Below are 25973 nucleotides of genomic sequence, written 5' to 3' on the forward strand. Positions count from 1 at the left end.
ATTCCACAGGCCCAAAACTTCAAGTGGAACGAACTATGGAATAACGTTGAATTTCCTGATATCGTACAACCTTTACTTTCCAAGTGAGTTAAGATTCTATTGCAAAATGGGTTTTAAATGCTGGCTTCCCCCTCCTTTTCATATTTTTTCTCATTACTCTCACGATGAAAAAGTGAAAATTTGAGCATAACTGGAAAATTCTCCTTGTACCTCTCATTCTCAAGAATACTGTAATTGTTAGCTTGTACCAGGCTTCTTTCTAGTAATATTTGTGTGTGCTTTCAACAATTCTAAAATTAAACTGTAAGAAGGCTTTCCGCTCCCTTAAGAGTATTTAACTGTCTAGAAAGGAAGTGACGGTCCCCTACTTGCTAAATATGCATGTTTTTAATTTTGAAGTGCCAAAAAGTTATCATCATGGCAATTGATTTATTTCTTCCTCTAAGCCAGAGTGAGCAGTATTTTAACGACCTCCACACTTGGCTGTGCATCTTAGCCTACTTAACCTTTGCTGGGCATGGTTGCACAGTGCTCCGTCGTTGTGCTAACTTGGTACTTCTGTTTTGCTAAATGCACAAAGATGCAGCACCATCAGACACCTAAATGCAGTGTGTATGTGTACGGCTTGTGCTTCTTGATGTGCGGAACATAGTATTAAATTACAGCTTTAAAATTTGTGCGTTTTTTCAGCATATTTGTTTCAACACTAGTATTGTTACGAAATAAATTGTTTAGGGGTTGGTGGGATCTAGAGGTTTTTCAAAGAACAGGTTAAAGGGGTACATTTGATCCTACTGTGGGACAGGTGGAGGGACTAAGCCCTCTATAAATCCCTTCCAGTCCCAATTTTTGATTCTATAGTGGAATATAGTTCTCACTAGACAAGTGAGAAAAACACTTTGGAAAGATCCATTTTCTTAATCGAACTTAGCTTTGGTTTATTAAATAGGTGTGTGTATCTGTGTAAGCCTGTGCCTGTTGTAGGTGACCCTGCTTGAGCACTTTTTCACAATTATTTTTTATCTTCATTTTCAGTATTATTGTAATAGTGACAAGCTGGAGAATATATTGGCTGCTGTTGCAGAGCCAGCAGATGGAGCAAAAGAGCATGATAAATAGTGGGATAAATGTATACCGAATCTGCTCATTGCGAGTTGGGGGCAGGGAAGTGTTTTCAACTCCCCCCCCACACACACACTACTTGACCAGTCCCATGGTTTTCCATCTGCGCGCTGGCAGCCCTGTCTGACAAAGCCCTGTTCCTCCTGTCACCTCCGTTTCCGTTTGTTTCCTGTTTAACCTGTTTCGTTTCCCCCGAGCTCGGTGGCTGTTGTGTACGCCCGTGTCAGCGCTGCCGGGCTCGCTTTTCTTCCCCAGCTGTCCACCTTGTGTAATCGCTGTTTGAGTTAGGTGGCTTTTTCTTCCAGATTCCCCAGGTAGCTGTACTACTTAAAAACTACCCTGTAAGCGTTTTTTGAGGTTTGCATGGCTTGGTCAGGCTTGCTGCGTGAAGGGCATGTCAACCTAAAAGAGTGCAGACTGGGTTAGCTTTTTCGGTTTAGACTGACTTAGCTTTCTGCCAGTCTGTTTTTGCATGGAACAGTGTCCGTGTGAAAGGACTGATTCAGTTTTCCTTTCTAGAAGAGTTTGATAATTTTGAGTCTATATCTTGTCCTCTGAATGCCTCAGCTGATGCAATCAGCACAGCCTCTTCAAAGTTGGTATTTTTTTAGTTGCTTTTTTTCTTTTTTTCCTGTAAGAAGATCAGGAGCTTTACAACTGGGAAGCCAGCAGGTGCTTCTGAGCTGGGGTCCAAATCCTTTCTGCTTGTGCATGCTCTAGGATAACCTTGGGCTCAATGAACACAGCAGCCTGGTAAAGCCAGACTCTTGTCTTCCTCATTGCCCTCCAAAATGGGATTGGGAATGCCACGATCTGTGCTGACCTTGAAGAACATGGTGCCGGAATTGCTAGTGAATAGCAAGGTTGTCTCTGAAGCCGCTTTACATTGCGCGTGAGTTTGATGTCCCACCCAGTGAGTTTTCAAATGAGGTTGCTGAATTGGTCATGCTGGAATGAGATAAGGATAACTGGATACTGCTAAAATGATTAGCAGTAAAATTAATCTGTGCAGCGTTTTCCCTTCCTATCCAGAAAGAAAAAACAGTTACTCAAGTTACACTTGGGTTTTGCAACAAATATTTTTTTGCTGTCTCAGAAGAGTGCAGTGACAGTCCCCTACAAAAGCAGTTGTGCTACCGAAGTGTGAAATACTGGTGGCTGACGAGAGTGGGAGCGTGACACGGTCAGGTTACACCTCTCGTTTCGTCCTCGTTAGTGAGGTGAGATGGCCGTTCCCCTTGCGAGTTATAGCAGTCATGTCCTCCTCACCTTGCACCAGGGTATTCCACAATGCTTTTATTTCTTCTGTACTTTCTACTATCACTATAAAATATTTAGATTGCATTTAGTAGTACATTTCATGAGCTAAATAGATAACTATTACCACCTGCTGTTTCAGATGGAAGAGGCTGCTTTAGTCATAGTCTCAGTGAGTTGGAAACAGTGCTGGGAACAGAAGCCAGTGCTTTAAACCTCTAATTTTGAGTTTTCTTTGCCAGTAGACCTTATATTGATATTAGCAACAAAAATGTTGGGAAGAAATAATAGCCAAAAAAATGTATTAAATTGTCCCTGTACCAGCCCCTAAGTTAAACACGCACTTCACTTTGTATTTCTGGCAAAGGTTGTCACTAACTTGGCAATATCGCTCAAGCAGCAGATAATGAACCATCCTCTGCTGTGTCTCTTCTCTCGGAAAACATTGGGGCAGACAGCTGGAAGCAGCAAAACTGGAAGCAGTGTTATTGTACCCCCGTCCCACTGGAGGTAGATTTGCCGGTGGTGGGCGGTGGGCTGTGAGATGGGTGTACCCCTGCTGTCCCTGCAGGCTGCGGATGCCCTGCTACACATGTGCTTGCCACGGCTGGTCGTGAGGGTAAACTAAGGCTGAGTTTTGCAGTTGCAGGCAGAAACATCTCTGAAGCTTTCAGAGAATTACTGAGTGATGCCAACTGGGCTAAAATGCTTGAGGACTTGAATTTGGAGGTTGAGGATGTCCTGCAGCCAAAGTTGTAAAAACTATCCATATCTTATATCGTAAACCATGGTGAAGGTATTCTGACATGGCAAGGGTGGAAAGCAGTCTCTAAGAGGGTGTCGAGAATGAACAGTGGCCTCCAGGAAGTGCAGAAACAGACTGGTCAGGGGAAGAGCAAGAAAAGGAAAAGCTGCATCTTAGAGGTGCAGTGACTGAGAGAATTACCAAAAGTCAAGCCAACTTAATCTTGCAAAAGAAACTTTAAATGATAGCTAGAAGTTATTCAGTTATAGGTGTAAAGGAAAATGAGGAAAGCAGAAGTGAGACTGCCTTTAAGTCTAGTTGAAGTTGAGATTAAATGTAATTAGTTATACCCAAGTTACCTCTTTCCTCTCCTTTCCCAGAAGGGTAATGGTGGCGGAGATGGCTAATAGCAATGGAGATAGAGAAACAGCAATTACCAATTGGAAAATAGTTGCTATACAACCAAAATTTTAAGAGAAAAGATGCTTATTAAAAGGACTACTGATCTGTTAGTCTCACCTCAGTTACGTTTTTTGGAATACGTTTTGAGGAAATAAATAGTCTTTTCTGGTATATAGAAAAGGCTTAAAATATAGTTTGAGTTTACTAAAAATAAGTAACTGGTATTTCTAATCAATCTAGACTTCAGTGAAGTGCTTAATAAGTGTCACTAAGGGAAACTGTTGGTGAAGCTGGAGAAGATGAGAATTAGTTAAGGAACGAAGAATATGACAGGACTGTGTGTAAAGGAAAGTATTAGGCTGAAAGAAGATTACTAGTGAGGTGCGGTCTTAGAATGCGTTTAATTTAAAATTTTCATTAGTGTTCTTATGGAAGGATTATTCTAATGAAATACGCTGCGAATGTGAATTAGGGTAGAATTATCAATATATAGAAAATGATCAGAGTATCTAGGAGAAGGATGACCTTGAGAGTGGGGATAGTACAATGGGTAGAAAATTTCACACCGCGAAGCACAAGAAGAGGCACTGAGAGACTGTTAATAAGACTTTTTTTTTTTTTGCTATGAGCTTCCCAGCACATGTTATTCCATTGTTTGAAAGGGTAAAGGAAGAGAAAATAGTTGTGGTATTAGCTGATTGCAGGTTAACTGCAAGCCACTAATAAATTACAGCCATGGAGAGGGTCAAAGATGATGCATTGTATATAAGATACTTTGACTAGACACAGGGAAACAGCAGTGCTGTTGAATAAGGCTTTTGTCTCATCTCGGAGCCTGTGTGTTATCCCTGTCTTCACATACACAAATGAAGAATTCACGCTGGCAGGGGTAGAGGAGGATGGAGGAAATGGCGAGTGTACCTTAGGCGGGCGGGGAGAGTGGCTTGTTAGCGTAGCGAAGGGGAGGCTCAGAGCATGCGTGGCTGTAAAACTAACAGAAAGGTAAAGAAGTTAGGAGTGAGAGGAGTTATTTCAGCTGAATGCCAGCATTGGCACAGAACATAAATTGGTGTAAAGTGGCAATGAACGCTTTTAGGCTTGAGACTGGCAGTTTTCTGCCCATGAGTGATAATTCTGACACATTGGATCTGGACACTTAGCTGGTTTTAAAATTGAGCTTAATCTGTTTTGGGGTTTATGTGAGGTAACTGTGCACAGTAGTAAAAACTAGACCCAGTGACCCAAGAGGTCGCTTTGAGGCTTAGTTGGCCTCGGTTCCTAAAAGTATATGAATTACATTATGACTTGCTCTGAGTTAATATAAACCTTTATTCATTTATTTATTCCATTTCAGGAATTTGGTGAACTGACTGGAACAAACAGCAAATAAAAACAAACATTTCAAAGTTCAGCCGCCCATTGCTAACTATAAGTATGGTAATGTGACATTATAAAGTAGTCATACATTTTGCAAAGGAATTCTGCTTTCACGCTGCTTTGAGCAAAGTTTCAGGTTGTCTTTGCCTTTAGGAGTCCTCTTCCCTCCCCCCCCCCCGTGGTAGAAAGCACCACTCTGTATTAGGAGATGTCTGTGCAGCTGTGCAAAAAGAGATAATGGCGTATTCAGCTTTTGGCTAAGATTCAGTACTTTTCATCTGTCATCAGAGGTTGAAGCAGTAATGCAAAGCAATACTGGAAAAGTATTATTCTGCTACAGTGACAGCACCATTCAAATCAATCGAATGTTTTTTTCTATAATCCCTATTACAGTCAAAGAATTAACATGCCGTTAGTTCTATGAAAGCGGGAAATTATCAGGTCGTGTGCTTGTTTGCAGTGCGCTTGGTGTTTTAGAGGCCTTTTTCTTTCTTTTAAGGAACAATTTATCCTGCCTAGGGCTCTAAGGTCTTAAAAACTATCAATATTAAGTTAAAAATCCATCCACTTTTTAGGAAGGATAGATGTTATATTATAAATCCCTTAAGCATACTGGTTATAGAGATTACGTTGAATATTGAGCTCTACAGTATATGTAATCATTTGTGAGTCTGAAGTTAAAATTCTTGATAATATATAATACCTCTGTAAGCAGAATGGTTACTAGATAAACCTGTTACCTGGTTGATACAGGTATCCCAGCTCTTTTACTAGCTCTTTTTTTCACAGCTTTTATTATTGAAACGTAAAAGCAGGTTTCAAGCTGAAAGTTTACATATAGGATTTTAACACTATTTTCTTCTCCCTCTTCCTGAAAGAAACCCAGGATTTTATCTCTTAACTGAAGTAGGTATGGGCAATATTTTAATCTTTCACCGTGCTCTAAGAATACCACCAGATGTTGCTGTATCGTTAAGCTTCCTGGTAAAGGGGAGGTTTGGAAGGAGAGCGGCTGGGAGCACTGTCTCCTCGCTGTTGCCTTCCCCATCAGCTGCTCTGAACGTCCTGGGATGGGAACCTCTCGGAAACCCTCCTTTCCTTCTCCTCTGGGAGAGGAAGGGCGCAGGCAGCCAGGGCGCAGATGCTGCGGTGCCGCCCGCGCTGTCACGGGGTGAAGCCACTGCGGGGGCGAAGGCGGCGAAGCTTGCTGTGCAGCCCCAAGCTCCAGCGGTGGGTGCCGCAAGCGTGTGGCACCTGGCGCTTCTGGCGTCGCGGTGCCACGGCTGCAGTCGGCATTTCCCTGGCGTTACGGTATCCACGTACTGTGCAGCGCTAGTTGCAACGCAGACATTAAAGGCTTGATTCCGCCCTGTTGAAATCACTGCGCTATCGACACGGGAATTTTGCCGTAGACTTCAGTGGGAGCAAAACAGAGCCCTATTTGTGCAAGTCGTATGCGTTTTATTATGATCAGCCTTTAATCGAGCTTACGTGGTGTGAACCCATCGCTGGAAACAATTTGCATTTACTTCCTGTCATAGCTTAGTCTACCAACAAACTAGTTTTATTTAAACGAGAGCTTAAAAACAATCAGAAAATGTTAGATAACTGGTTATTTTAAAAAGCTGGGCCTAATTAGCTTTTATGAGGTTACAGAGGGAATGCGTGGCAGAAAGCAGAATTGCCCACTTCTTATCTTTTCCACGAGGTTATAAAAATATTTTGTTACAGTTCTTCAAACACAAGGCCGTATTGAACTAAGACAATACTGCATTTATTACCAGAGTAATTCAGGATTTTGAACTGTGGTTCCCGAAGGTGAAAGGCTGATACATTAACCCGCTGATCCTCAGGGGTGTGAGAGTTTGTGAAAAATGTTACATATCGTTCTCCTCCACACATTATGGCAGAGAGCATGATAAAATGGCATGGAAAGAAATACTAATGTTAGCTGAGGCTTTTTAGCAAAAAGTGTAGTTGTGAGGCACACAGAAGATCAGTTGTGCTTTTTGGTGTCTGTGTCAGATTTTCCAGAGAGGTCGTTGGGATCGAAGCTGTCAGTTATCGAAACCTTAATTACTCAGGCTTTTATCATAATTTCAGAAAAAAATTGTCAGCTTAAAACAATGGAAGTATGAAGAATGGTTCGTTCATCCAGGAGTTATTGAATAGCTATTCTGTCTGCTTTCCAGCATTGCCCCAAACCCATTTATTGAATTTAAAAAATAAATGCTTCCTATAAAATGAACTTTCTCTTCCTAGGGTGTGGTGCATTTGTGCACTGCCGCTGAATGCCACTTTCTATCGCTGAGTCTTTATGTTGAATGGACTTGCCTGCTGGAAGTTGGCTCTATTTTGACCAGTCGTAAGCATTGTAGCCCCATCTGTATTTTGACTATCCTTTTATCTCCCATCCAATACCTAAGGGCAAATGCATCCATTCTTTGATTACTTCTTATGGGAGATGTATACAATATTGGAGCTTATTTACATAAACATCAGAGTTTATATAATAAACTTTTAAGACAGTGTGCAGTTCTCCTTTTTAATGTAAATATTGTAAATAGCTTCAGAGAGATGCTTAGTGTTTCATTGAAATGTTGTTTTTTTCAGATATTTCTCATTTTGTTTTATTTTCATTGTTTTCTCAGTAATGCTTTCCTGTAATTAGATTTAGATGATAACTCTGCTGGCAATGAATATATAAGTCATTGTGTAAGGCACATTGCCATTTAAAGTCACCTCTGTGATAATCCTGAAAAACTGAGGGAAGTTAGTAGAAAATTAGTTTTGGTGGAGAGCGAGCTATGCTCTTTTCTCAGGTCCTGGAGCACTTGTAAAACCTCAGAATTTCTTCCTCCTTCCCAGTAAAAGAAGTTCTTCTTCCTTTATTTCTGAGGATTACGTTTCAAAGGAATTTCTTTTCACGTGATGGCACCAGGATCGGAGGAGGAAAGAGATAGCCTTTGTTTCTTTGCCTGTTTGCTCACTGAAATGAGTTTCAGCTCGTTTTCCTGGCATCCTAGCTAAGAGTCAGTATATCATCTGCAGCAGCATCTGCGCAGGATTCTGCTACCTGTCTCCTACCAGGTCTGTTCCTCTGTTGATACCTAATTACTACTACTCTTTCAAGAGCTGCTATAGCTATGCTCTGAGACTGTAGCAGGGACTGGAGGTGACAGAAATGGGTTATTCTCCTCAGTTCTGGATTCTTTTCATTCTGCCCTTTCATATCCCCGTTTAGTGTCCTCTCACAAAAAGAAACTGAATGATTTTTTAGCTTCAGAAATGTGCAAGAAGTGCTTCTAGAAAGTAAAGGAAGGGGAAAATGCCATATCCATTATTTTGTGTTACCCATGGAGAATAACAGTTTGTGCTCAGTCTCATCACTAAACTCAAGACCAGATTAGTATTATGAGCCCTGGTTTTCTATATGAAGCAGAGGCAATTCTTGGTCTCCAAAATGACTGTTCCCATGTAGCTGTCTGCCCCGTCTGTAAGAAACGGTTTGTAGCTCTGAGAGGGCGATTCCTGTTGCTGGTGCAGGTATCTGCCATTTGAATGGTCAGCAGCACAGCACAGCTGAAAAAAGTCCAAAGCTGATTACATATTTACCAAGGGTGTAATATATTTGGACAGAAGGTCTTGAGCTGCTTGGTTGTTACCAGTGCTAAAAGCAGTAATGCCAAGTCTTGAAATGGACTGTACAAAATATGACTACTTAAGGGGTGTCCATTTAAAAGAGTTGAATAATTAAACCGTGCATGCAAATGAAAATTTTATGAGTGATAAAACCCTCAGATTTCATTGTTTGAGGTGGTTTGATAATGCGAGTCAGGAATAAATGACTTTTTTTCCATTCTTGCAAGAATTCTGTGCTTTTCAAATGCCACGTGTTTGGACTGCTTCCAGACTCAGGATGTGGGCTAGACTGACCAGTTTCAGCTGAGGAATCTTATGACTCTCTGTTTTACTAAGTCTTCAAAATTTTAATGTTTTGATATCTGTAGCCTTGGGAGTATATCTCTGGAACGCTGCCTAACTTATGCCGGCTCTGAAAAAAAATATTCTCAAAGCATTTCAATTTCAAAAATAATTAATCTGAATATGAGCTGGGAAAGTAGGCGATAGCACTGGAATATTGCAAGCAGCTAGAGAGTGTAACTGTGCTGCTGAGGGAGTGATCCCCTTTAGCGAAAAAGAAGGAACAGGAGAGCCCTCCTTAATGGTTCAGAGTGAGTAGTGGAGACAGTTATTTAAGAACTTTGGTACTGGGACGTTCGGTTTGATATACTTAAATGTATAACTGTCCCAGATATGTATGTGATTAGTACAGTTGTATTAATGGCACAGTTTATAAGTATTCGTGTGTCTGAGCATGCATAAATCTCTAGGTGCAAGATTTACAGGTAAGATGGGGATGACTTGATATTGTTAAGGCAAAAGATTTTTCTCCAGGAGGAAGTACTAAAATAACTAGTTTGCTTGGTCTGAAGAAGCCCAACATTTTATATTTGCTTGTTTTGTTAATCATATGAATAGCAAATAATGAATAACATTTTTCCAAACTATGGTTTGGAAAACCATACCATAACTATAGTTTATATAGGTAATGGTGCCCCCTGTTTTGTCTCAGGTATTTAATGTGAAGTTGTCCTTCTTTCACTGTTCTTAAATAGTGGTTAATTTGGGGGTTGGGGAGGGGAGAGACAGGAGGCGCAAGAACTGAAGTAGAAGTAGCTGAGTTCGACTTAAAAGTTGCACTTTTTTCTTTTTAGGAAACTAAAGTTTCCTAATGAAAATAGAAAAATTGTAAATTTTGTTTTCTTTTCCTATACAGACAATACTTACAAACAAATGTTAGGGTTTTACTAGTTAAATAAGCAAATGTGCTATAGGTGACATTTTAATTGATTGAAATACTTTAGAATCTTTGTATTTGTCAAGCATTTAAATAACCTTGTCTTTGTACCTTAAATTATACTTTTGACTTTAAAATGGCTATGTAGAGAAATAAGTAGCTACAATCAGTAGATTAGTAGTCTTTTCCCAGCTTTAATGTAAAAGTTTTAAAACTTATTCCTCAAAAAATCCCTTCTTTGAAGGGCTAGTTTATTCCCTAAAGTTTAGAAAGTAGGTACTTGCTCATCTTGAGTTTGTTTTTTCAGGTAGGACAAGGCAATTTTAGAACATAATATTGTCATGAAAATAGTAATTACTGCAGTCATAAGTGAGTATTTCATTTACCACTTACTAAGGCTAAAAACAATAAATATGAAATATTTATATAGTAAAAATGAATATATTGCCACTTTGGTGTTAGAAGGTCTCATACTCATGTCAGCATATGACTGAAAATCTCATAAATCCATTAGGTTTATGATATGTAGTACTATTTTATCTGCTCAGTTAGATAAGGAATACATTTAAGAGCATAATTGATTCTATATCTGCCAATATTTCTGTTGTGTCAGTCGTTCTGATTCAGTTGCACTGGTATATACTCTAGCTGCATTTCCAAAGCCAAATTTTAAGAGGTTTTTTTTTTGTGTAAAAGGTAATCAACTTCACTAGGGAGTATTTAGGTTTACTATACATACTAAAATCCTGAAGTCTGTTTGGATTGGTGGTCTGAAGATATGTAGAATAAGCCAAATGAAATGCCTGATAGTCAGGTACACGCGGCTGAGCCTCTTGTCTCTGACCAAGTTGTGCGAATCACCCTTGCGGTCCCGGGAAGCGGTGCTACAGCCACTCATTTAACCTGGGTGTCCGAGCAAAGGAGCTGCTCCCCCAGAATGCCCGTTTCTCTCATCCGATTACGTGGGCAGCCTGACGTAGGCAGCTTGCATGCAGGCGAGTACCGACATAACTGCTTGCAATTAAAGCGTCCTGGTCTGAAAATTGCACCTGATGCCAGCGTAGTAGGTGTGCGTGCTGAATGCACATATGTGCCCCTATAAAGAAAAAGCTCATTTATGTGCATGCAGAAAGATGCAACATTTATTTTACTATTCTAATACTTTATTGAATTTAAATTAAAACAGATCTTCCACAATTTGAACTTTTAACGGACTAGTTATTGTCATTCTGCTGTAATTGCACTTTAATGTCATTTGAATAACAATCGGAAAGGGGAAAACAAAATTTATGTGCAATTAAACAGCTGCAGCTGCACCAAACACAAGTGTGTAAAAGTTTCCAAATAGGAACTTTAATTTGGCAGTGATTTTGGCAAAATAATTGTCCTTTTAGTGCAGCTCAACATCTGTGTGTAGTTTAAAAGCTTTGTTACCTCTCAGATACTTAGCTGCCTAGCTTTCCTTGTGTTTTAATGTGGTAAAAGACCCCAGCATAAAATATTCCAGCCTCTAAACATAGCGAACTGCGTTGTACTCTTGTTAAATTTATGTGTGTTTCCACAGTAATACGTTGTTAATGGGCATGAGAATGTCAAAGTTGTGTTGCTTATAAAGTGTGTTTCAGGTAGTGGTACACCAGAAAATCCTTGGGAAAAAGCATCGCACATGCACACACGCACGCACGCTTCCCACACTTGGCTAGAAAAATTGTGTTGTTGTTTGAATTGTCCCTGAAACCAAGTGTAATATGCAACCCTCAGTTTTGTTTGGGAGAAATACCATCCGATTCTGCGGAGATGGACTCTCTGCCTAAAGCAGGAAAGCTGTCCTGAGCTTGGGGCGCGTGGCTTTGCAAGTCCGACGTGTACAACAGCCCCTTAAAAGCATTCGTTTCTGAAATACAGATGTTGGCTTTCCATGTGCCATTAGCGTAGAGACCCTTTACAGCGCTCATCAAACACACCGCTGAGCAGAGCTGTTGCTCCATTGTGTCCTGCAGTGCTGGAACCAGGAGGCACTTAATGAACCTAACGGGCGGCCAGCATAGGGCAGGTGAAGAAAGTGACTGTCCTGCACCGCCAACAGCGAACCCCCCGATCCTGCTGCCATGCGAGACTGGGGAAGGAGATCCCATCTGGCAGATAGACTGAAAAGGGCCCGTACTGACCCACAAGCAGGTGCTCCAAGCAGTAGGCAGGGACGCATCCTTACCCACCCGCAAGTGCCACAGCAGCAGCTCTGGGTGCTGGAGGGTGGGAGGGCAGGGGCGGCCGCTCGGCGCGGACCCTAGCTCTCGGCAGCACCTCTATTTAAGCTATATATTTTGAGCACGTATCTAACTTTCAATACCCTCAGCAGTCTAGTCCTTTGTATGTATTAACAAACAAATGTATTTCAGTGTTGTGTATATACAGGTTTTCAAATATTCGATGCTATTAATACGACCTTTCAAATGCGTAAGAAATACAGGAGCTGAGACTCCCGCGCTGGAGTTCCCCGCTCACCTTCATCACAGTGTCTCAGAACTTCATTCTCTAAAACGTTTTCTTTATAAAAGAAATTATTGACATTAATAGCTTGATCTAAAAAGACCTGTGACATTAACACAGTATTTTTAGACTTTTTACCTCTAGTATTCACCCTTCTCTGAGGCTGGGTCGCCTGTCGTGCATCTCCTTTTGGCTCTGTGGGATGCTGCAGGAGGAGGCTCACTGGACCCGCACAAAGGAGCTCTGCTGCGGTGATAAGAAGGAATCAAAACTTCTCTGAGGGTTAAAAATCACCTTTCAACCATACTTACGTCCAACTGATGGGAAGTGTTAAATCTTTTCTAATAGTCTGTAAATTGAATTAGGAACTATGCAGCTTGCACAGACATCCCCAGGCAGCCGTGCGTCTTTCTCTTGGACGTTTGCTGTGACGCAGCCAGCAAATTTTGGAACAGAATTGTCTTCATCTGTTTTTGTACGCATATTACTGCCAGGTAAAGAGACTCTTGTCTTGTGCTGTGGTTTTTTTCCTATTTTAAACCCAAGGGTAAAATACTATTAAAGTAGGTCTTTCAGGCGATGTGATTTTTATCTGCTTATAGTTCGACTCCAGAAAATTGTTTTAAGCTCAGTTACTTTCACCATTATTTAACCTCTTCTTCATGTTATGTAATAATAAAAAATGTAGACTCTTGTGAGAGGCTTGTAAGAGGTGAATAATTCAACTTTCAAAAATCAGTTGAAACGTGATTTCTTGGCCTCAGATGCGCTCCATCTGTGCAATTAAAGCACCTCCCCGTCTGTCCTCCAGATCCTCGGATAATGCTTAAACTGCTTTTTTTATTTCTGGCCTAGCTGTACATATTTCCAGCACTAACCACTTCTTACTAGTCCAAGATAATTTATTCTTACTTAAAAAAATGAGTAGTACACTTAAAAAAATAAGTAGTACACTTAAAAAAGTGCACCACTTGAAGAATCTGGATGACGTTTCAGGTTTTAAAGTAAGTGGATCTTACTTCTTTTTCCTCATGCTTTTAAAGTAAATCTTTTGAATTGCAGAAGAGCGTATCTGTCTCCCTTTTCTCCTTCTGCCTCAAAGAACAGAGTGTAAATTGGGCCTGGAGACGTACGGCAGGGCTTGAAGTAGAGTACGCAGCGTGGTGGTAAGATGGAGCTCTGGACTGTTTTTGGTAGAGCTTCGCCTGGGCTCAGGGGGAGGTTGGACACGGGGGAGAGCTGCTGAACGTGAGTTACCACGCAGCAATCATCTGCTGCTGAGGTCCCCGAGCAGTCCGTTATCGGAAACTCGTTTTTGGGAAAGCATTGCTACACGAATACTCCGATCTTCCTCCTTTCCTGAGGCCATTGTCAGCGACAGCGCAGTGGCCTGGCTCGGTCTCATCTCTGGCTCAGGGCAGTGCTGCTCTCGTTTTTAATCAGGGGAGGTAGCGGTGGGACATGGAGGATTCCCAGCAAGGAGGAAGATGAGCTGCAAAGCGTTCAACCGAAGGCCAGGAAACGTAGCTGGAATGCGCTTTGAGATGCATTGTTGTGCCGTTCCGTTTCTAACAAATAATGTGTCTTCTCCTTACCTGCTTTTATAGCTTTATTTTAACTTCTGCACTTAATGGCTTGATGCTTAAGGAGTTTACTTTTAATATATTTACTTATAAGTATTATGATACCCTGTTTGGACATAGAGAACTGTGTGATTTGTCAAAATTTTGTAGGAAGTTCATTTTCAGCCTGCCTTTGCAACGTATTTTGGAATTCCTTGAAAGACAGAAGCATATAATTCTGCGTGCATGTGACAGAGTCATTTCATGAGTGAGTCATGCAAAGAAAATAGTTTATGGATGGATTTCTTGTATGGTTTGAGCCATTTTGGACAAGAGTTGCATAGATTTTTGATGCATTTTTAATTTAAAAAATGTCTCAGATTAAATAAAAGTTATATATAAATGCATTTTGAAAGTGTTACGCTACCTTAAATCGTACTGTTTCTCACAAACGTAGTGATAGATGTTGTAATATCAGAAATGAAAACCAGCTTATAGAATTGAGCAGTGTAGACTGCCAGCATTTATCTGGAAATGACAGAAAATTAATTGAAGGCAATAAAAAAGTGACAATGTATGGTAATATTTTTATCATAGCAGAAGCCAGTAGACTTTTCTTCACTTGGAGCTGGGAACATAACCTATTCTTGTTTTTGCTTCAGCTATATGAAGAACTGATTTCCTTAGGCCTTCTTAATGCTGCATGACATTATCATGTGCCATCAGCAGAAGTGTGCTTTCATAAATTACAAAAGGAGAAGCAGAAGATTTAGGCTCCTGACTTGCAGCAGCATTTCTCTTTGTTGTTACACTGCTAAGTAGACACTAACGTAGTCGGTAGTAGTAGCGCTAATGCGGTCTGATTTTCATGAAGTTTGTGCATAAAAAATCCTTCCTGAATGTTTAATATGCATCATTATATTCTGCCATCCTTTTTTATTTTTGTTTTGGTCAGGCTACTGCTGAATCCATGGTTGATGAAATAGAGACCATTTTTTCTTTTTTACTGATTTAAATTATATTTTAGGAACTTAATTTTTTACTTCCCCACCTCCAAATATATGCAGGTTTGGGAAACTGAGAAAAAAAACATAGTACGTAGTGCTTTTTGCTTATGCAGTGGAGGAACGATGCTGCGTTTCTGAAATGGTTTTCAGCTCTGCAGTCGTGTTTCTGGGGTGTGCTTGCGATGAGATCCCTCGCAAGCCACCTCGGCTGGCTGCTTGTGCAAACGCTGTTCCAAATCCTCCAGCTCTCAAGCTGGTATTAAGGAGTTCAGTGCCATAGCCAGCATGCTTTTGGCTCCTGAGCCTGATTGCTCTTTGCAGATAAAGGCCTTGCAGAGTACCAGGGCTGCTCGGTCGGGATCCAGCACCTTCAGTGCTCTGGGCTCTGTATCTGATTGAGCTCACAGGAATTAGTGTTTCATAAAAAGGCCATCTAGTACTAACCCTTCACCCACAGGGAAGTCAACAAAAACTATCTGAGCCAGGAGAACTTTAAAATTTTTCAGTGCTAACTTTTCCTCTTAGTCTGGTGTGGTTGACAGTGTAACTGTAACAGCTTTTGGCAGTTACTGCGTGCGTAGTTTCATGTGTGATTAAAGGGTTAAGGCTAGGAAATGTGAAAGAAATGTTATTTCATTTTATGAAAGTACTTTTTATTTTCAGTGGAGTGAGGAAAAACATGAAGAAAAAAACATTAAAAAAAAAAATCCTTGTCATCGGTTTCCAAAAACACAGGTCAAGTATTTTGGTCCTTTAGTTTTATCCAAAGGAAACTCTGCTTGTATTTTACAGACAGGAGAGTTTTCCACTATATACCATCTGTATTTTTGGAAGCGAAGTGAGGACGTTTTTGTAGGAGTCTGCTAAGGACCTGGAGGAGAAACAGGAGTTCTGTGAGCGAGCAGGTGGGATGCCTAGCTATGGCACGTGGCAAAATGAGGCATCAGATCCCATTTCTTTGTTCTAGCCTTATTGGTTTAGGAAGCTGACTTTCGTTATGTTGTTGGTTTGGCCAGTGACTAATTTGATGTCAGCCAAGTTGCTTCAATTGTCTGTGCCTCTTTTTCCCTCTTTTTCATCTCTAACAAGAGACATTTTCTCATTCTGACTTCACACCGTGGGGCCGTGATTTCATCTGGAACATTTGGTTGTTACTGAAATACAGATAATAACAGGTTGTTTAGAAAAGTTTTAAGATATCCTATCTCTCAGTTGGCCAATTTTGCAGGAATAAATGTGGGTTTCCAACTTAATTTTGGCTTCCATTGCAGTATCAGTACCCATCACTATATGTGGAAGCTTCAGTTTTCTTAAATACAGAATTTGTGTATATACAGCTTCTGGAAATCTGCACATGCACATTTTTACTAGAAGAGGTTTGGCTCAAAAATGGGATCACACCATCAATACATGTGTGTGAGAGAAACAATGTATGAAACCAAAAAATGATGCATGTCAGTTGGAGCCTACTCTTTAACTGCAGACAAGGTCTAGAGTTTATAAGTATTTCTTTTTTCTTTTTAGCAAGGTAACGGTGAAGTCTTGCATACATTCACTGCAAGAAATTCTTGAAGCTGTTGTGGTTTACCTTTAACAAATACAGTATTGTATATATTATACAACTTCAGTAACAAATACAGTCTGACATTATACAATCTCAGTGAAAAACTTGTTAAATAAGTATTAGTTTTGCTTGAAACTTGAAAGCAGAACTCAGTAACGTGACTTTTAAAATATATTTTAAGTAGAAATTTCCTCCCAGTTATTTAAGATGATATTGACAGAGATCAAAGCTTGATTTATGGTTGTACAGTTATAAGTGTTGTAACTACTACTGAAGCACAGATGTAAAACTTGTTCTTAATGAACCAGCCTTGCTGTATCACTGTTACCACGTCAAATAGAATGGACCAACACCAAGACTGAAGAAGAATGGTGACAGTAACTAAGTGTATTTGTGAATACGGTTAAGGTGGTTGGGCAGAGTTGGGGCAGTTTCAACAGGTGATTTTGCCCATTTTGGCATTTCCTATATGGACTAGAATAGCACCTGCTTTTAAGGGAAGTTCTTCTTACCAGGGAAGTTAAAATAAAAGAGGGAGAAATGAGGAGAGGAAGAGTGGCAATTTCTTTTTTATTGTAATTTTCCCTGTAATCAACTGCAGTGTGACTGCCAGGACGTTTATCTCATTTGTCAGGATGTCCAAGTTGGTCGTCATCACTCGCCTTGGAGAAGCCAGCCTGTCCGCTGCATTATGTTAAGTGCTCGGTTGGTCAGAAGAAAATCATCTTGTTACAGACAAAAGGTAGAGAGAGAGCGGAAGCTAAAAATAAATAAACAAAAACCAGTGAAAATTTGCTATTTTTAAGTATATATTGGAGTTTGTTGTGGCGGTCATTTATCTTCTTGCAGTTGCTGACTCAGTCAAAGAATAATATGCATTTTGTTTGTTCCATCTAACCTGCATCAGGCAGTACCTAAAGTGCCTATTTCCAGTCTGTTTTCTTTTGCTTTTGCAAAAGAAAGAGGGACGATTCCAGCTGCTCAGTCAGTATTTAAAAAAAAGAAAAAAAAGAAAAAAAAGTACTGAGTGTCTAGAAAAACAACACTCTTCTCAAACCTGGTTGTGCTAGGTACAAAAGCACCTGAAGAAATGTGCCTTCATAGAAATGACCCTTTGTAAATTTTGTAGTCTTGAGAAGTTTTTATTTTAAAGATTATATTTAGAGTCATATTGACTGTTGAGCAGGATTAAAGCTGGGTGTGAATGCATAAAGAAGTGGTTTTCAGAGTGGGACTGATGTATTTGGACCAGTCTGGAGGGATGCTGTGCGGCATGCCATTTGCAGCAGGCACCTGGAATATATTTATAAAGGTGATGGTTATGCTTAGATTATTTTACAGGTCTCTCTGAGTCTTAGACAGATGCCATCTTTCACTTCCAGTTAATCAGAAGCCATTCTTGTGATTATTCTTGTTCTGTGGTAACTAATGATTGTGATGATATTCTTCACTGTATCAGAACCTGAGTCTCGATGAGAGAATTTTATGGATCTTAGTTTGCACTCTTAGGATCCAAACCGTAACTGTAGATACGTTTTTGTGGGTTGAGAGCTGAACTATTGGGTTTTGTATTCTCATGAAAGCTCACTCAAGTCAGGTCTAGCAGTTCAGTTGTGTAATCCTGTTAGGGCAGCCCATCTGTGCCACGTCCTTCTTCATTTAGATGTTGATGCGTTTCAGGATCAAAGTGTTGGGAACCAAGCAATTTGTGGCAAGTTTTGCTCTTTGATAAATTGCTGGCAGGTAAAAGAAGTGAAAATTCGTGACAAAAGTGCTTTGCTTCTTTAGAACTTTTATGTGTGTGTCAAAGAAGCCATTGATTTTCTTTTTATTATTGGATTTAATTTCTTTTGACGTAAAGCTACGTTATGTCAAAATAGTCAAAAATGTTTGGAATATTTACAGATTTCAGTGATTGCTTATACATTTCTTATACACACACACAAGCTCAATTTTTTGTAATGTAATCAAATGCATACTCCATATTTAATAATTTCTAATTAGCATTTTAAAATATTTTAAGTTTTTCACATTCTGTTGATGTTACTTCTCCCATCTGTTTCTAGTATTTTTTAACTTTTTGATCCTCACTCATCTTTTTCTATTTAATAGATAAAATTTCGTCCTCTCTGGTGCTATCAGTGCTACTTTTCTTTGAAGTGCTTATTATCATTTCCTGAATTTTTGTATTGCTTTACAATATGGGCTATTAGAAGAATAAAAAATCCTAAAAGTAGCATGCGAGATGGTGGAAGTCACATATTTAGTGGATTTAGGTAGGATGCGTGATGAGGAATTCCTTATAATTCATGTTTATTTCTAAGAACAAGTACTTATGTCTGTATGTCCTGGTCTATACTTGCTTTAAAAATTGCAAATGAACTCTGCCATTTGAATATGACTCAATATTACTCACTTTAGCTATTTTGGCTATCGTGAATGGAAATAATAGCCTGGCACCTTGTAGTCTAACTTTGGATGCCTCTCATGTCTTCCAAGGTCTGAGAAAAACTGATATATTAGCCAGAGGGGATTCCAGGTATGAATGTTTTAAATATTTTTATTATATCTTTTGATAGATTAATTGCATTTTATTCTCCGTCTACATTTTGTGTTGTATCAGCACGAGTAATTCTAGACTAAAAATGTGTGTCTGCTGTTTGTTGAGAATCTCATCTGTTTCCAGCTTTTACCTGGCAGATGTTAAACAAGGAACGTGTAGGGAGATCTGTGATTTGTGTTTTTCTCAAATGTCACATGCAGTGCTGACACCCAGTAAGATTTTGGGAGAAAGAGTAGTAGTATTTGTTTTGCAAACACCTCTTGGTTTTTTTTTTTTTTTTTTTTTTTTTTTTTTTTTCTTTTGTATGCAATGTTAGTTTACTGTCTTGGTTTTCTCCTGGTGAAGTTAAGAAAGGGAGCACTGGAGTGGAGATTACTCAGGGACATTGCCTCTTGCAAATGTCTAGTAAATAATTTAGGAAGGGAATTACTTCCCTGCATTCGAGTAGTGCAGGACTTGGTAAGATTAACTATATTTTAATCATTACATTTGTGCTTTCAGTTATTAGAAGTATTTTGTTATATGCTTCTAATGGCTAGCAATTAAAATGTAATGCTTCTGTCTCATATAATAATGATAAACACCAATTTAAATGTTTCTTGAGATGGCCTCTCTGCCTCCATTGAATTTGTATATTTTATTACCCGAACACTGGTTGTGTTTTTTTAAAGTGTCAATACACAGGTTTTGTAGCCTGCTATTTCGCCTCATGGGCTGTATGGGCTTAGAAACTTAGATACCTGCAGCTTTATCTAATGCACTGTTTTAGCGCAGGGCTCGCTCGCAGCGCAGGTTTGCGCCGGCCCTTGGGACGGGGCGGTCAGGCCTCGCGCAGGCCAGCGGCGAAGAATTAAAAGTGCACGGCGCTGAGGCAGCCCGAGCCAGCGACCCTGCTCCGCGTGTCCCCTGCCCGTCGGGAGCGCCTCGCCTGGCGTCTTCTGCCGCCTTCGCCTCGCGTCCCGGCAAGCCCTCGAGCCCGGCGCTCCCTCCACGTTGCCGCAGCGCTGCCTGGCTCCTGTGCTCACAGGCCGTTCCTCTTTCCCCTTTCTTTGCTTTGGTTTTTGAAAAGTTGCCTCTTCCTGCGAGAGGCTGGAGAGAGACTGGCTGAGTGCGACTGCTGTGGGCTCATTCAGTGTCTGAAGCACGCGGACTGCATTTGTTTTTATTTTGCTTCAAGTACTTAGATTACAAAGCCTTTAATAGTCTTCTCCTTTCACCCTTGGTTTACCCAGTGTCTGGCTCAGAGTATTTTTGGTCCGTTGCTGGGAACGTTATATTCTGTGCCTGGGCAATCACAATAACTCGCTATTTAAGTAGTTGTTACGTTCCTGTTTGTATCTTCTAAGCAGAAGCTCGCTCCCGCTTTACATCTTTGTCAAGTTCCAAATGTGCCAGTTATTCAGGAGGGAGCAAAATATTTCCTTCCTGAAGTGGTGTTTTTTTCTTTTTTAATCAAACGACACAGCTGTATTACCCTTCCCTTTAGTCTGGGCATGAAATGGCCATCCCCATGAAGGAGTGTCCTTGTTCAGAGCCAGACAGATTATTCAGCTACCTTTGATAACGTAAGGGTGTTTTGTTTTCCTATCAGTCTCTGTTGACATGAAATCTGTTCATCTTATTTGCAACCTTTGGTATCAAAATATTGGTGTTATAAAAGGGAAGGCAGAAATTGCTAACATGATTTTCTTGGTTAAGTACATATCGTAAATATGGGAGTGGAAAGACGTATTATTTTCCAGTGGCTAAATAAACTTCGATTACATGGGCTTAAATATGATGGTACAATCCCATGATGTACCAGGCCATGAGGAAGTGATTTTTATTGGGCTGGCAGCTTCTCCCTGCCGCTCGGGAGCACGGTTTCCCTTCGTGCATCCGCGTGCGGGCGGCCCGCGGGCAGCAAGAGGAGCGTGCTTTCTGCGGGGCAGCACGCCAGCGCCCCTTTGCATGGCGGGTTTTCTCGGCTGGGTGTATGGACACGTCTTGCCAGGGTGGGTCTTGCACAGCGTGACCCTGCGTCAGTCTTAAAACTAACCACTGGGCTGAGAGGCGCTAGTAATGCCTGTAGGGTCATGAAGCCCATTAGACATACGGGTTTGCACGCAGGCCATCTGAGGACTTCTCGCTATGCTGAAAGCCCTTTCTGCTTGCTTTTCTGGGGAGCAGTGTTACAAAGTTAAGGCAAGGCTACATTTCAAAAGTAGGGAGGTGGGACAGGAAAGTACAAAGCTCAGTTCTCTGGGGAACGATGGCTTGAGTGAAGTGTAGGAGCAATGGTTTGGCATAGGTCGACGTGGACAATTCCCAGTGACACCTGCAGCTGCACCCCGCGGAGAGCACTGAGCGCTGAGATGGAGGAGGAAAGAGTTAGCGGGAGCACGTGGTTCTGAACTCTGGGAACTGCTCCTTTTCTGGTCTAACTCCAGATTTAGTTGTCTTTAGGGTATGCTTCAAAGCTTGAAGGGTGTTTTTTTGCGAGAGGACTATGGTGTTTACTTCATTATGATGTTGACGATAGGGAAATCTGTGTGTGTTTTCTAGAATCACTAAGGTTTGTAACTCATGACTTTGTTATACAAATCAACACAGAAGTTTTATTTAAAAAAAATCAAATTGTGATCAAATTGCAGAATAAGCAGAAAGCATAAATCTAGGTGTGTTATGAGAAGTTGTCAGGAGAATTTTCAGATTTGGCTTTCAGTCTGGCTATAGAGAAGATCAGTTCAAATGAGGTGAACTGCCTAATATCATCAGGATTAAACAGATATCTTGCTTCTGTCTCCATCAGAAGTAGGACAGAGAAATGGTACTCTCAGAAGGGTGATCTTTTTTGTCTCCTACCTTCTTACAGAGATGTCAAAATTTTAATTTAATTGATTTTAACCATTGAAGCTGAGGAACACATACTGTACATTCAAACTCTTTGTATTTCAGCACCATATAAAAAGGCTCTTGCTAAAAATCCTTTACTTCCTATCCAAAGTGAACTTAATTTTACTTTTTCCGTAAGTTAAAGCAAACATTTTATTTCAGAAGCCATAGTTAGTGCCAATTTCAGATGGATCCATTCATTGCTATAGTCAGGTGGAAGAAACAAGCCTCCCACCGGCATGTAGCCTAAGCTCTCCTAATGCCTTGGGAAATCCTGGAGAGGTGGTGGAGGGTAAATGCGGGCAAGCAGAGGTTACCTGTCGGAGTACTGCAGAGCTCGCCGGCTTTGCCGGCACACCAGCCAGCCGCATTTACTGCTGGGCCTCACTGTGACACCTTCACCGACTTGCTAAAATGCAAGCGAAGAAGTCTTTCTTTTAACCTCTTCATGGAAAGAGAAATCTGAATAAGGCAACATTATTACTTGGAATCCGTATACCTGTAATTAGTATAAAACTGCCCTGGCACAGTGCCATCTCTTCTTTTTTCCCTACCTCGCTCAGTGATTTATGCCAGAAGCTCTTTTAGGCTGCGCTTCTGTGACTTGATCTGTGTGGTTTGAGATGATGAACATCAAAACCACTTGTGTGAAATGTACTTCTGAAAAATTATCTGAAAGTAGTGATTAGGAATGAAAAGACTATCAAAGTAATAACTATGTCATCAGTATAATAATATTTCTATCCATTATTTATGAACAAATATTTGATAATAATCTGGCCACATTTTTCATCTCTAGGGCGGTTTATTTATCATTAAACAAAATGTGAAAAATATTATAATTGTATTTAACCCAAGTAAAATGCTTAAAGATCACTTTGCTATCAGTAATACTTGATAGAGTTTTAAATTATCTTAATATCATAGCAATATTTATCATAGCAGCCTGAATTATATTTGTTATGAGGCTTGCATTTATAACTTTCAGAAATTAGGTTAATATTCATAAAAATATTCATATTACTGTTCAGTAATAATGAATGCAAGAAAGAAAATAAAAAGTTGCTTCCATCAGCAAATTTTAAAGTACAATGTATTTATTCATCTGTGCTTGTATAATTACTGCTAAAATACTATATATAACAATGGTCCTATAATCATACTTAACAGCACTGTTTCTGAAAATACAGACTGTACCAGGGAATGATGATATTTCTGTAGCTGCCAGAAGAGAGACTCTTGGAAATATTGCTTAATTTGAGTTGCTTTTTAATTGCCCAAGTTGCATTGCACTTAAAAGAATCAAAATGAGTGGTTTTTTTGTGAGTATCTATAGCCACATCACTGCTTTTATTGTTTAACACAGAAAAGATTTTAAGAAGAGGCCTAAGCAACAGTCAAATTAAATTTTAGGAGCCATACTCTCCTTACTAGCTGTAATTTCACTCCCAGTAGGCCTTTAACTGCTACTAGTATGCTGTCATCCAAGTCCCGTAATAGATGCTAACGTTTCTTAAGTTAGGCTTTGTTTAAAAAGAAAGAACTTTTTTTCTTTGAATAAAATGTGGGAACAAATCATTAGATTTAATTGTCCAGGAAATGATATGTGTAAATTTGAACCGTGAAAGAATTATTACACAGTCTTCGGTAAACTTGAAAATTTAAGGAAACGATATTTGGGAATTGAGGAAACACAGGATGAAAGGAGATTATTTATTTATTTATTTATTTATTTATTTAAGTCAGGACATGACTAACCAGCTTCTTGTATTACTCAATACCAGATGTTTCTGAGCATGTGTCTGAATATTCCCAGTATGCACAGATATTGAATATATGTAGCAAATTACATTAAACAGTTGTGTTAAGAAATGGCTATTTTTTTAAAATACTGTTTGAAAATCCTACTCGGAATATTACTGCATAAGCAAGTCCGAAGTGACCAGCATGTAAATTGAAAATCCTGCCCTTCCACCCAACCCGCCCATATATTGCTCTCCGTAAGCAGATTGGCTCGCCTGGCTTTCCCCTGCATTTTGCGCTGAGCACCTGGAAGTCGAGCGTGACCATGAAAGAGTGGAGGTGGAGATGCTGAGGGGAGCGAGGAGGAGCGTAGCGTAGCGTGGCACAGACCCTCGCTTTCAGCTTACTCAGGAAACTGCGAAGTGGGAGGCTGCTTTGAAGGGTGAAGGAGCTCAAGAGAGCTGGCGGGTCTCTGAGGACAGTATCCCCCATGCCCAAGTGTGGTCCATTCCGCTACTCAGGAGAGCAAGTGGAAGTATTAGGAGACCAACTTGGCTAAGCAGGGAGCCAAGGCCTTTTGCATTAGGGGACTGCAATGCAAAAAGGCAGTGTACAGGAGGTGGGAGCGGGGACAGGCTACAAAGGAGGGATTTAGGAACATTGCCTGGACATGTAGGGATTGTGCTAGGAAAGCCAAGGCTGAACTGCAGCTGAGACTGGAAAGGGGTATCAAGGGCAACAGAAAGCGCTTCTACCATTGCACACCGAGCGAGTCCTCTTGGAGCACATTTCTGGCTGCAGAAAGAAGGAGATGGTGGCTGGGAACAGCCGATATGGATTTGGCAAGGGTAAATCATGCCTGACCAGCCTGTTTCTCTTCTCATAAAATGGCTGGATTCGTAAATGAGGGGAGAGCAGTAGATATCATCTACCTTAACCTTACTTCAAGCTGTAGCTTTTTACTATATCCGATATGTTCAGCTTTCAAAATGGGTGTATTTCTGAATCATACTCATGTAGTTCTATAAGAAATCTTCACCGAGAAGAGGTTAGCATTGCATCAATGAAGCAGTAACCATAAATAGTTGGTACATGCAGCTCTTGGCTCTGAATATGCTAAAAGAGAGTAAGGAGTTTATGACAAAGCTAATGAAGATTTTATTTCCCCAGTAAGCTTATTAATGCCATTCTCTTGGAAGCTCTTTTAGCAGTCAGGGAATTTGCTAGTTAATATTAACCAATTATCAGTTGAAGTACAAAATATGGACGAGGTGTCAGACACTGCTGAGCTCTTGTGAAAAGATGAGAAGTTCCCTACCCTCTCGTTGTCGCAGGCAGAAGGTAATCCCGGTGGCAGGCCTGCTGCGTGAGCAGAAGTGCTCCGGTGTTGAGAGCGCTTCCCTGGAACAGATTACGAAATGGCAAAAATTATGATCCCCTTGTGCTTTGTGCTGCTTTGTGAGGCTGCGTGTGCGCTACCTGTCTGCTGCTAGGACAGATGATGTTCAGCTCCTGCGACCTTCCTGTCCTGTGAATATCTGTTCAGCTGCTGTTTTGTTTTCATGTCGTCTTTCCTATGGCTACTTTGTGATGGGATAATTTAGCCTGGACCTTGTGTGGTAGAAGATTGTTGTAATTATCTGTATTTTTTCTGAAAATCAGAATAAGTTACAGAGATTGTTAATTTTAAAGTTGGCAATCTCTGAGATAATATGCAGTACTCTGATTTAAGCATTTGTTTCACAAGGGTGTAAGTTATTCCTTCAGCTATACCAAGCATGTTAATAAAATACGGATTTATTTTACTGAAAATCATTCAACTTTCCAATACAACTGTGAGCTAAAGTTTGTTTTGGCACACTGAACTATTTTGTCCTTTACAGTTTATTCAATGTTTCATTGAAATCCCTGTAGGCTCTTAATTTTATTACCTGAAAACTGCTGTCTGAATAACAGTGATTTTTGTTTCATGTCCATAATATTTTTAGAGCTCTGAGAAGCAGAAATTAGCCTGAATTAATTGTTATTTTACCTAGTAAATAGAAAGTTACAAATTATGCTCGAAACTTCAGTCTTAATCAGTTGGGTAAACGTAATGGTATGGTAACATAACATAATGGTAAACGTTCATTAATTTCAGTAGAATCAAGACTTGGTCCATAAAGGAAAAAAAAAATTTACTTCTTATTTTTTTCAAATAAATTGGAATACAGAAAAAAAAAATTCGAGCTAAATTGAACCATTTATGGAAACTGTAGACTAATGTATAGTTTATACTTGCTTCATGTGCCATAATTATTATTCTGAAGGTGCTGGAGTATTGTTGTGCTTCACAGGTTCTAGAAAGATATATTTTTTTTTCCTCCCCAAAGTGGTTATGCGATTAATGAGAATTACAGTCCAACC

The 25973-nt window shown here is 40.1% G+C and overlaps 1 protein-coding gene across 9 annotated transcripts in view; it reads left to right on the top strand.

The window, feature by feature from the left end:
- The window catches only part of CTBP1 (C-terminal binding protein 1), a 248841-nt gene that overhangs the window by 140242 nt on the left and 82626 nt on the right, over positions 1-25973 (top strand). For 3 of the 9 annotated variants that reach the window (XM_026112673.2, XM_026112675.2, XM_026112674.2), the window contains exon 3: positions 17022-17129. The exons of the other annotated variants lie outside the window; for them this stretch is intronic. In XM_026112673.2, the coding sequence (XP_025968458.1) occupies positions 17022-17129 (108 nt within the window). The remainder of the gene's footprint in view (positions 1-17021; positions 17130-25973) is intronic. 9 annotated transcript variants of the gene reach the window in all.

This window comes from Dromaius novaehollandiae, chromosome 4 (assembly GCF_036370855.1).
Source record: "Dromaius novaehollandiae isolate bDroNov1 chromosome 4, bDroNov1.hap1, whole genome shotgun sequence".
Taxonomy (NCBI): Eukaryota; Metazoa; Chordata; class Aves; order Casuariiformes; family Dromaiidae; genus Dromaius; species Dromaius novaehollandiae.